This window comes from Prionailurus bengalensis, chromosome A2 (assembly GCF_016509475.1).
Source record: "Prionailurus bengalensis isolate Pbe53 chromosome A2, Fcat_Pben_1.1_paternal_pri, whole genome shotgun sequence".
In the NCBI taxonomy this organism is placed as follows: domain Eukaryota; kingdom Metazoa; phylum Chordata; class Mammalia; order Carnivora; family Felidae; genus Prionailurus; species Prionailurus bengalensis.
The window spans coordinates 107,917,503-107,930,733 of record NC_057348.1 but is presented as its reverse complement, the minus strand read 5'-3'; the positions used below and the strand labels follow the sequence as shown (position 1 = coordinate 107,930,733).

General features: G+C 33.6%; 1 protein-coding gene across 1 annotated transcript in view; it reads left to right on the top strand.

Annotated features, from left to right (window-relative positions):
• Positions 1-12,830, top strand: part of MEOX2 (mesenchyme homeobox 2) — a 66,297-nt gene extending 53,467 nt beyond the window's left edge. Inside the window, exon 3 of the mRNA XM_043589015.1 lies at positions 11,310-12,830. Within this exon, the coding sequence (XP_043444950.1) occupies positions 11,310-11,534 (225 nt within the window). The 3' untranslated portion in view covers positions 11,535-12,830. The remainder of the gene's footprint in view (positions 1-11,309) is intronic.
• Positions 12,831-13,231: the final 401 nt, after the last annotated feature.

Genomic DNA, 13,231 nt, shown 5'->3' with positions numbered 1-13,231 from the left:
ACAAAATTGAACTTCAAATATTTTTAATTATATAATTTTTTGTATAAGTTATCAGTCCAGTATCTCCCAGCTTCTAACTTACAGTTTCTAATTTACAACATATTCTTATATACCCTTCTGAATCAACAGCTAATAATCCTCAATTGGCAGAGCCACTTGGAATATTTTGAAGAGCCAGTTAGTCTAAAGACCCTCCTGTCCCAAGGTATTTTTACATTTGACATGCTTATTCTGGCCTTTTCATCCATCCAGGCACACTTGGAGAAAGCTCCTGCCAATTTTTTAATATCTCACAGTGGGAAGAGGAGGGAAGGCAGCTGCATGAAACTATAACAGGAGTGACAAATGGACATTTTTATACAGCTAAGGCTGCCAAATATAGAAAAAAAGGGGGATCCATTTATTTCACAAAGCTAATCAAAGGTGCAATGTTGCAGAATTGTAAACTAGCAAAGATTACTGGAATAAACAGACCGAATTCATGATACCTCTGCCAAGATAAATGGAAAATCCCACCTAGTTGGGTCATATTCCATTAGTGGAAATGAGAAGGATTATGCTTTGTTTGTTACTCATAAATCTTTAAATGGCTCAGTGCCAAATATTTTCAAAACAGGCATTGACTTTTTGGATCACTATGAAGGAGAATTTTCCATGTACCAAATAAACAGTGGTTTTGCCTTTTGCTCAGCAATTTACACAATCCCTGTCCTTTGCAAGTTTATTTCTGTAAATTCATATGGACACTTTTTAGCTAATAAATTATTCTCCATGACCAGACATATTGTCTGTTCAAGGTAATTCAAGACTACCTGTGTAGCCAATGATGTTAGAACATTTTCTCATTTCTTAAGGTAGTATTTAACAGTCACCTGCAGTAACAGTAAGATGTTTCTTTGTTTAAATCATGATGTGTCTGCCATTCGAAAAGATTAAATATGAGTTGACTCCTACTGAAAAAATGGCGGGAAGCATAAGGTAGAGGAGTTGATGGTGGAACATGACAGAATCTTAGTTTCTAATGTAGAGAGGTATTGCCTGAGCACTGCTGTTTTTTTTTTTTTTTCTAAGAAATGCATACTGACAACGTACAATCTAAAAGCCAGAATCAGAACTATCTTACATACTACAAAACATTACTTCTATGATATAAGAAGAGCAATGAATGAGAGTTGATTAGAGAGCAAGATCTATAAATAAAAAATCAATTATTTAACCCTCTCCCAAATCAATTTTTAGAAATACTACCTATATAAAGTAGAAGACTGAGAAAAAAGCAATTGATTTCTAACAGTTTACAAATATAAATATCTAAATGTGAAATAATAGAAAAAATATTAGAAAAATAAAGCCCCACCCTTATTGAAATAGCCTTGAAAATATATAAAAAAATCAAGTTTTAAATGCTGTTAGATCAATAGAGATAGAAATATACATATAGGTATATAAATGGATATATACACATACATTCGTATGTATGTCTGCGTATATGTATCTATATATTCACCTATAAAGTGAGCCTTTATGATTCTTGCTGTGAGCATTCATCCAACTGATATAATGAAAGCATAAGGATAATTCTATGTTTAATCTCAGAATTTCTATATTTTATTTCCCAATTTATTCCATACAGAAACAAATATATTAATTTATACTTGATCAGTAAATCAGTAATAACATTCTGAAACATAACATACACCGCATCACAGGATCACCATTTAAAGTGTAATGCTAGGGCACATGGGTGGCTCAGTCGGTTAAGTGTCTGATTTCGGCTCAGGTCATGATCTTGCAGTTGGTGAGTCTGAGCCCCGAGTTGGCCTCCGAGCCTGGAGCTTGGAACCTGGAGCCTGCTTCAGATTCTGTGTCTCCCTCTCTCTCTGCCCCTCCCTCTGTCTGTCTGTCTGTCTGTCTCTCTTTCTGTCTCTCTCAAAAATAAACATTAAAAAAAAAATAATAGATTTTTAACTTCACATCTCTTTATCATTTTTCTTTCTCATTTTTTATGCTGGACAGTTTTTTTTTCAAGTGTTGAACTATTTCCAGTTGTTAAGGTTATTGACTTTTTTGTGGTCTGTGCATATGAATGTAATAGTAATAATTACTATTATTCTTAAAATTATATTGGCTCTAAGGAGGTGGCTCCTAAATCTAAAAAATTAAATGGCAAGTATAGTGAAGGCTTATATATATTATAATAATGAACTTAAGGATGTCTAGAAATAGTCAGAATATTAATTTCATTAAATTGAACTATAGGAAGTTGCCCATTGTTCTTGTATCCTGTTAAAAATAGTGTGCTCCTATGTTTAAACCACATATTTATATTTGATAGATTTCACTTAATTAGATAAAGGTTAGAAGAGGCGGTTAGTCAAAATTGTATATACTGACCGCAATATGTTGCTAGCTATTGTTACACATCATCCCAGAGATCAGGCAAAATATTGAGAACAAATACTGTCATTCTAGTTGATCTCATTGGTGTGAACAAAATAAGTACCAGTTGTGGCTCAGAATACGCAAAGTCCATACAGAAAAGATTTGCTAGTCAGGAGTTTTTTAACATAATAAAAGATAAAGGTGCCTGATTTGGTTTTGATTGCAAATGTCAAATATCAAGTATCCACACAAATTTGCAGAAGTCATATGTCATACTATACTTAGGTAAACAGTTAAGATAACCAAAGGTACACCTGTTTTTTAACTGTATGAAAAATAGGGTTAGGAATAATGAATTTTGATTATAAATTAATATTATTGAAATAGACCATTAAGTTGAATTTCATTAGGTATGGCAGAAAAGGTATTGTGGTTATCATCTATTACTATAGTGACATTTCTCAAAAAAATCAATTAAAAGGAATCACTCCTCTAAGAATTTTACTCATCATGTGAGTGGCTACTTTGGTTTGCATTTTTAGAAAGGAGAATGTTCTGTTGGCTTGTAATAATACCCATAAATTACAATTTATTATGGAGAATTTCATTTGTTGCCTCAAAAAAGTTTTTTTGTTGTTGTTGAATATATAATTTGCTTTTGACTCACAACAGCTGATGTGTATTCAGTTTGTTTAAAAATATGCCAAATAGTAAATGTTTTATGACTACATTAGTGAGCCTAATTCTCAAGCATTCTAAAGAGGGAAGAAAAAGGAGCTTCAAAAGTGAAAATCATAAAGGCGAGGAAATGATTCATTGCTGAAATAGAGGATAAACATCAAAACCAGCCCTCCAAACAAGAATTCAGTCTTTAGTCATGGAATATGTCCTAATACCCTTCAGCCTCCTACACATACAAACAACCACTTCCCAACCCCATGTTTCATGGCTGTAGAAACAGGACAGTCAACTGGTTGCTCCCATGAATTTCTTGGAAATGGCTGAGGGATTCCTTTTCTGTATAAGATATAAATCTGTTCAGGCAGGAGGAGTAAAGAAGCTTTCTTTTCCTCATTTTTCATGCTTACCTTATGGAGCATTCTTGGTTGTAATTCTTCAGTTCAACTGCTGACTTTGCCACTGAATTACGTGGGTAAGTCTTTCTAGGGCCTATTTACCTTGGCTTACTAGATCAGCTGCCATGACCAAATATAATCACAGGGAATGTGATTAAATCTGAAAATTGTACTTATAAAATTATTCTTTGCATGTTTTCACATGGTAAAGATGTGAACAAATGTTTGTTAGACCGTGTATTTCAAGTGCCCAGATACTAATGAAAACATTTGAAATATTAAAGCTACAAATTCCAGATGTTTAGAGACCTCTAGATATGTCACTGAAATAGTCTGTTTTCATCCAGATGTTTGGTATTATAATAGTTTCTTCAAAGGGCAGATATTTATGGTGTTATATAAATATGGGTTATAGCATTGGGTAGTTCAACATTCTCTCAGTCTCCTTGCCTCTGGCCACCTTAGGAAATTGTGTGGCAGTTGCAGACACATATTTCATTTGCGTTCTGCCGTGATATATTGTGAACCCTAAAAAGACAGGTATTTTGAACTTTTATATAGAAGGATATAATGTGAATGACTAAATAAATTAAATAAAAAGGTAAAATGAATGTTTACCAAGTGGCAACAGTGATCCTCACAGTATTATTAAATACAAAAATATGATTACTAGATTCTGAAATACATCATTTGAATAAATTAATCACAGCAAAAATCTCTTGGCTGCTTTATTCAGTAAAAGGAATCAAGATGGGAATAAATGCTTTCCTGTTTATTTAAATAGTATTTTGATCATCCAGACAATATGAATACTAAATACTTTGTTGACTAAGGAATAAAAAGTGAGAATTCTTCCTAATAAGTAAATGTTCTGAAAAGTAAGGTATATAACTGACCACTTTAATTATTCACTACTATAATACAGCAGGCTATTATATATTTGTTACTTTTTAACATGAATATTTTTTGAAAAATACCTGCATGCCTAGATATTAAGAATCTATAAGGTTTGGTTCATATGGTTTGATTTCATGAATAATAGTATTTTTTCATAATTCAGATTCTTGGGATAAAGAATTTATTTTATTATTTTTTAAGTCTATTTATTTATTTTGAGAGAGAGTGAGAGAGAGAGCATGTATGAGCAAAGAAGGGGCAGAGATAGGGAGAGAGAGAGAGTCTCACTGCAGAGCCTGACACGGGGCTCAGTCTCATCATCATGAGACCATGACGTGAGCCGAAATGAAGAGTCAGACGCTTAACCAACTGTGCCACCCAGGTGGCCCGATAATTTATTTTTATCAGAGTTGTTAATCATACTACGTAACATGACAATACACACTTTATATGGAATCTTGCCTTAGATCTGAGCTTAAAAATGGAAATATTTGAAAAGCAAAAAAAAAAAAAAAACTTCATTTATCTAGTACTTTTCAGAAAAATGGTAGACTAGAATATAATATTGGCTGAGGACCCCCAAAATAATAAAAGCTCACAGAATTTGTATATCATGCTCCAAGATGAACAGATTTAGTTGTATGCAAAATGTTTGTTGATCCAATATCCTAGAACCTATAGCATTACTCTATGTTACTGGGACAAAAATTTCAGATACCAATAACATCAAAAGCACGAGATTCTCAGAGAAAATAATTTGCTATACTAATTGTGTGGCAGCATAAACTGAGAGGCACATTGAGCCTACGGGTAGAGTTCTATACCATATCATGGAATATTAGGGGAATCTCTTAATAGTGAATTAGCAATGATACCAACCAGAACAACAGTTTACATAAATTCCTTATTTTATTTTATTTTATTTTATTTTATTTTATTTTATTTTATGTTTCATTTCGTTTCGTTTCGTTTTGAGTGAGAGTGTCCCAAGTAAGCTCCACACTCAGCATGGAGCCTGACACAGACCTTGAGATCCCACTACCTTGGGATCATGACCTGAGTCAAAATCAAGAGTCTGATGCTCAACTGACTGAGCCACCCTGGCACCCCAATTTAAGGATATTCTATAAAGTATGAAGCTAATCCTTATACCAAAGGTTTCGTATATAGCCAGTAAACTGTTACTTACCATGCCTCTTTTCTTGACTCTGAATACCTAGGGACTTTATCTTATTTATTTGTACATTCCTCACTCTAACCCCACCCAGTTTTTATCTAAAACATTAGCTGTTGCTAACATTCAGTACTATCAAGTATATGAATGAATAGATAAATGGAGCTTGAAAGTCACCAAGGAAATGGGAGATTAGCTTTACTTTGTCTAGTTTATAAATGCAGATTATTATATGAAACACATGTGTAAGCTTTAATTAAAATAAATAGTATATTTGTCTCTAAAAATGAAATGTCAGGGGGTACCTGGGTTGCCCAGTTGGTTAAGCGTCTCACTCTTGATTTCAGCTCAGGTCATGATCTCACAGTTCATGAGTTTGAGCCCCATATGGGGCTCTGGACTGACAGTGTGTAGCCTACTTGGGATTCTCTGTCTCTCTTTCTCTCTGCCCCTCTCCCATGCTCATGTTCTTTTCTTCAAAATAAGTAAATGAACATTTAAAAAAAATTAATGAAGTGTCAAGCATTTGAATGATTATGCTTTAGCTAACTTACAAAAAAAAACAAAAGCTATTTTTTTTCAATTCAACCAATGAAGCTGGATTATAAAGTGATACTAAATTAAACTATTGTTTACTTATTTTTGAAACTGTGGTTTTTAAAATTTTTTTTCCACATTTATTTTATTTTTGGAGAGGCAGAGAGAGAGAGAGAGAGAGAGCGAGCACAAGTGGGGAGGGGCAGAGAGAGAAGGAGACACAGAATCCAAAACAGGCTCCAGGCCCTGAGCTGTCAGCACAGAGCCTGATGCGGGGCTCGAACCCACAAACCCTGAGATCATGACCTGAGCCAAAGTTGGAGGCTTAACCGACTGAGCCACCCAGGTGCCCAAAACCGTGGTATTAATATTCTAGTGGAAATATTGATTTATAATCTAGGATTGCTTTTTTAGATTTGCTCTTAATACTGTGATGCTAGTAGAAAAACATACACTTTTCCCAAAAATCTTTCTCTCATTTCATTTCACCTCAATATCTTATAGTATATTGGAAAATAAATCTGGACACACTGACTTTTGATATTTTGCATTCTTCCTTTCTATTTTTATAGGATGTACCTATGATATATTTGTTGCTGGTTTTTGTCTTGTTATTAATTTCATATAGTTTTGGTATCAAATATGTTATCTGACCTCTAGAGAAAATAGTAAATAATTACTGTATAATTATCAAATGCTTTCACACACACACACATATATATATATATATATATATATATATATACATGTATGTGTCTTTATGTATGGATATATAGCTACCATTGAATACTATGAAAGTCTTTTATTAGTCTGTTTAAAAAAAAAGAAATGGCAAAATTTCACATGGTAACATAGAAAAGAACACAAAATAGCCTATACGGTCTCTAAAATCAATACCATATTCTTACATTTTTCTCATTTAGAATTGCACATAACAGGTTTTATACTGTTATTATAGAATTACTGTACCCCTTCTCACAGAAAAGGAAATAAGTGTAGATTTTAAAAGAAACGTATTCCTCCCATTTTCTGCCAAGATTATTTTGACTGAATGTTTCAGCTCTTGGTGACAATGATGATGATGTGTTTCTTCCATCTGGAATTGTCCATGGAGAAAATGTCCCTATGGAGAATCTTGAAAGGCTCATTATTCCAATATTACAAATATGAAAATTGGGGCAGAGAGAAGTATAATTTTCTCAAATTCACACAGAAACTCAGAAGTGAAGCCAGGAGTAGAACCCAACTCATGTGGAAAAGATCTAATGCAACATGCAATGTCAAGCTTGCAAAGGTAATTAAATTGAGTAGTATAATTACCTAAATTATAGTACAGGAAATAGTGTCATATTTACAAACCTAATTATATCGAGTAGGAGAATTACATGAATGATAGTAATCATATGGATGGAGTTCACATACTTTATAAGCTTTACTTTTGTATTCTAACTACTTAAAAAGTAGGGGTTTGAAATATAGCAGGAACAACAACAACAAAAGTCCAATCTGAAGCCAAACTACCCCCAGATTTAAATTCTGGCACCACATTTTCCCCTCTGTGTAATCTTAAACAAGTTACTTAACCTCGGCGTCTCAACTTCCTCATCTATAAAATAGGAATAATGTTAAAGATATCTGGAAAAATTGTGAATATTAGAAATATTACATAAACCATACCTATAGTAGAGTTGTCTAGCCTTAAATAGGTATATAATAAAAGGTAACCGCTCATCATTTTGATATTAACTAATAACACCTGAACATCCATCAGCTAGTTTTTGTTGTTGTTTTTAAAGTTTACTCATTTTTTTTTTTTTAGTGATCTCTATACCCAATATGGGACTCGAACTTACAACCCCAAGATCAGAGTTGCATGCTCTACCAACTGAGCTAGCCAAGTGCCCCCATCAGCTAGTTTTTAGTCATTCTTCTTTCATTTTTCTGAGTTCTTAATCTTTTTCAACATTTTCTTATTTTTTTTTTAATTCCCTAATGGATTAAAGTAAGAATGAGCAATGTATGATATAAAATTTCAGTTATGGCCTCATAGGCCAATGAAAATGCAGTTGAGAAATGTCTTAGGTAATTTTTTTTTTTTTTTTTTTGGTGGAAACATCTGAGGAAATTGTACCAATTTTTATGGAGTATTGTGATCTGAAGTCCACTAAAATAAATACACTTTTTTGGAAATTTAATATATTACTCTTCACCTTCTTTTTAGCACTGTGCATTTACAGAAATTAATATTGTTCCTAAAATGAAAATGGAGACTGGGGTGCCTGGGTGGCTCAGTCGTTAAACATCTGATTTCAGCTTAAGTAATGAATTCACAGTTTGTGGGGTTGAGCCCCGCATCAGGCTCTGTGCTGACAGCTCAGAGCCTAGAGCCTGCTTTGGATTCTGTGTCTCCCTCGCTCTCTGCCCCTCCCCCACTTGCAGTCTATCTCTGTCTCTCTCAAAAAGAAATAAACATTAAAAAATTTTTAAATGAAAATGGATAATATTGAAAACATTCATGAAGTAGACTAAAACAGAACTATCTCTACCAGATATAAAGACTTATTATGAAATTTAATAATTAAGGCTATAGCATACATGGAAACTTGGTTTATGACATAGTTGAAATAGCGATCACAGGAGAAAAAGGGTGGACTATTTAATTAATGGTTTTGCGGCAATTTGTTATCCATACAGAATAAAGTAAAATTTGGTCTTTGCACTGTATACTAAAATCAATACTTCATGGGTTAAACACTTCAATGTGAAATGCAAACCTTAAATGTCATAGAAGACGACTTAGAAAAATATCTTAATGGCCTCAGCAGAAAGAGGGTTCTTAATGAAGACATAAAAATGATAGCAATTGACAAATTTGAGTATTTATTTCTTTTTTTAATTTTCTTTTTTTATTTTTTTAAATTTACATCCAAATTAGTTAGCATATAGTGAAACAATGATTTCAGGAGTAGATTCCTTAGTGCCCCTTACCCATTTAGCTCATCCCCCTCTCCCACAACCCCTCCAGTAACCCTCAGTTTGTTCTCCATATTTATGAGTCTCTTCTGTTTTGTCCCCCCTCCCTGCTTTTATATTATTTTTGTTTCCCTTCCCTTATGTTCACCTGTTTTCTCTTAAAGTCCTCATATGAGTGAAGTCATATGATATTTGTCTTTCTCTGACTGACTAATTCCACTTAGCATAATACCCTCCAGTTCCATCCACTAAATTTGAGTATTTTAAACGTTAGGATTTCTGAGCATCAAAAGACACTCTAAGGAAACGAAAAAGACTATAAATTGAGAGAAAATAGTAGCAGCCATATAAGCACAAAGCATTAAATTAGCATTCAAAATATATTTTAAAAGTCTATAAAGAATAAAACTAATTTAAGAAGACTTCAATGCCAATGGCATATAGAGGGATTTCACAAAAGAAGATTTAAGCATCATTTTAAATATACTTTACTCGTTAGTAATCAGCAAATGCAAAATAGGAACATGGTAAGATAACATTTATTGTCATTATATTGGATAAAAATTGATAACTCCAAATGTTGATATAGATGTGGATCAATAACAACTTTTACACTCTGGACTCTATGTGTATATGTGGCAGCAGTGGATAAATTGATGCAATTTTGAAAACAGTTTTTCTGTATTATCATGTTAAGTTGAATGATCATATACCCTGTGACCCATTGATACAAACCCTGGATATATACTCAGAGAAGTTTGATCATATGTTTCTCAGAACACAAATGCAAAAATGTTTATAGTATCATCATGTATAAAAGGTGGGGGGGAAGAATTCAAGTGCCCATGGACAGAAGAGTGGATAAACTGGTATATTCATACAGTGGAATAGTATACAATCATAAAGAATGAATGACTGCAGTCTCTTGAATCAACATGGATAGATCAAGAAGCATGTAGTTAGAAACATTCCATTTGGATAAACCTAAAAGACAAGCAAAATTACACAGTACTTTTTCAGGTCACATATTGTGAAAAATACTTTGTGTTGTTTGGTTGTTTTATTTGAAGGATTGGAGATGATAAGCATAAAATTTAGGCTTTGAATGGAGTAGACAGATCAATGAAATGTAAAAGGGACAGTTTACAAGAATACATAATGAGGGGCGCCTGGGTGGCGCAGTCGGTTAAGCGTCCGACTTCAGCCAGGTCATGATCTCGCGGTCCGTGAGTTCAAGCCCCGCGTCAGGCTCTGGGCTGATGGCTCGGAGCCTGGAGCCTGTTTCCGATTCTGTGTCTCCCTCTCTCTGCCCCTCCCCCGTTCATGCTGTCTCTCTCTGTCCCAAAAATAAATAAACGTTGAAAAAAAAAAAAAAGAATACATAATGATAAGAAATGCAATGTGAAAGGAACATAAAGTTCCTCTAAAACAAGAAGATAAAATGTGCCAATATTATTCTGGTTCTGAAAATAAATGGTCATTTAATGTATATTTATTTAATTTTTTGTTTTATGATATATATGTACATATACCATACATATATATATATATATATATATATATATATATATATAAAACTTTAATGTATCAGGCAAATTCAATTAAATTTTAGAAGGAAAACTTATGTCTACAAAGCTGATGTGAAATATACACGTGTATTTAGTTGTATGTATACATATATATATATAGAGAGAGAGAGAGAGAGAGTTCAAAATATGATATATAGTTTATAAGATGAACTCACACCGGTGGTACGGTCGCATGCAGCTTTGTGAATGCAGTAGCGGGCTGCAGTGGCCCAGAATGGTCCTTTAAGATGTAGCTTCACCAGTAGCTCTCTGAGTATGTTTCAGATTGGTTCAGGAATTGACAGCTGGATGTCAAATCAAAGGACTTGGGAAGAAAAAATGTTCGACCAAGAAAACTATTAAAATGTTGGCTGAGATTCATAGATACTCTTTATAAAGCCAAGTACCCTTGAGCAACCCAAAATGACAGCATTCTTTCCCATCTATTTTTTAATACTATATGTCATAAAATACAAAATAGAGTACTTTGTGTGCATCTTCTGGAAGTTTAAATCACTATCATCAGTATGGGATCTGATTAAATTTGGTGCTGGTTTATTTTCATATTCAGTCCTTCACAGTGTCCTTGTCTAAGTCTTTGAGGAGTTATTTTTTCATTGACGACAGAAAAGGAGGGGGAAAATCCCATTTCATTTTCTTTCTTGTTTTTCTTTCTTCTGTTTGTTCCTTTTCTTTGTTAAGGTGAAAGTCTGGTTCCAGAACAGGCGCATGAAATGGAAGAGAGTAAAAGGAGGGCAGCAAGGAGCTGCAGCTCGAGAAAAGGAACTGGTGAATGTCAAAAAGGGAACACTTCTCCCTTCCGAGCTCTCGGGGATTGGTGCAGCCACCCTCCAGCAAACAGGGGACTCTCTAGCAAATGAAGACAGCCACGACAGTGACCACAGCTCAGAGCATGCACACTTATGATACACAGAGAGGATCAGCTCCATTCTCAGGAAAGAAATGTCGTGATGGCAAGCCTTACTCAAACATCGTTTACACAGAGAGATGACTATGACAGTGATTTTTAATTATTATTAAATTCAGGCATCTCCAGTCTGTTTTCATGATTTATAGAGGGTTTACACTAAGTGCCACTTATTAAAGATGCTTCCACAGTGAAGATGGAGGTGAACTTGCTTTGACTGTTCCAGATGTGTTGGTCGTGTGTGTGACAGTAAGTAGGTATGTTTGCTTTTGCTTGCACTGAAAATTAAATTGCTATCAAGAGCAAACTATGAGACCTTTTAATTCAAGATGCCTCCAGAGTGAAGATGCAGAAGACGAACTTGCTTTGAACATTCCAGATGTACAAGGTCATGTGTATGACAGTGGGCAGGTATTTGCTTTTGCTTGCACTGACACTTAAATTGCTATCGAGAACAAACCATGAAACATTTTATCCTGAATAGCCACAGTGCCTGAAATCATTCTTAAGAGGATAAAAAATGTATTTTAACTCTGTATATATTACCCTTAAGTCATTTTCCTGTCTTCACTAAGTTTAGCAACGCATTCATATTAGCTGATGAAAATAGGCACTTACGATGACAACCAGAACCAGCTTCCTGTCTGTTTATGCATTTTGTCATCCCAGAAACAATCAGCACGTGCTTACTTGTGTTCAAGTAGAGAAAAATACATTAGAGTCTGATAGGACATATTCTTGTACCACAGACAAAACAAATCTTATGTTGCATTTTCTATCAACTGCTGCTAATACATTATTATAAAACTTACCTAGCTCCTCAATTCTTCCTATCTTATAGCTTGACAAAAAAAATTAGGATCATAGGCAAATCAGTTAACTTGCAGAAAGAGCTTTGTATGACAGACTTTGTCTGATTTTATTTCTTGAAAATGCTAGCTGTTGTATGATTTAATTAACAAGAAAAATATTTCCCTTGATTGGTGATGGTATTGGACAAGTTGCAAAGCAAAATTGACTCCTCAAGTTGGTAGAAGATAAAATTCTGAATGTCTTCAAATTAGATTCAGTAAAAACATTATTTTTTCATATATGATGTATTCATGCAGAACAACAATCTTTGTATTTTGTAAAAAAAAAAAGTGTTTAATAAATGACCCTTTGTAAATAATTTTGGTCTCCCTACTGTGATTTTCTAAATTGTTACAGGTTTTGATGTAAACACTTAAGAAAGTTCCAAATTCATCTGCATTGTATATATCCAGATGATCATAATAAATGAATCATCTACAGTTTCCTTTTGGCTTCTGAAATTGTTTATTATGAAAAAAACCAATCAATCCAGGAGTAATCAAAAAGCATATAAGAACACGTATATATTAAGTCACTTTTCTGATTTGAAGAATATGCTAAATGGATTTTGTGTGTATTTTATGAAATTGAAGATAAAGGAAGGAGAAAAAGTAGTATTATTCACTGTTATGAGGTAAAGGGAACAGTCATACATTTTGAAACTTACATATAATAGATATGAATCCAATGAGTGTTTCTATGTCAAAATATCCAGAGTTTTTGATATGAAAATAAGCTAAATATGCTAATCCAAATTCTTATGGACATTACCAATGTAAGAATATTTAGGATTATATTAATGTATTTTGTTTCATGCATGATAAACATACATTGGATACCTAAG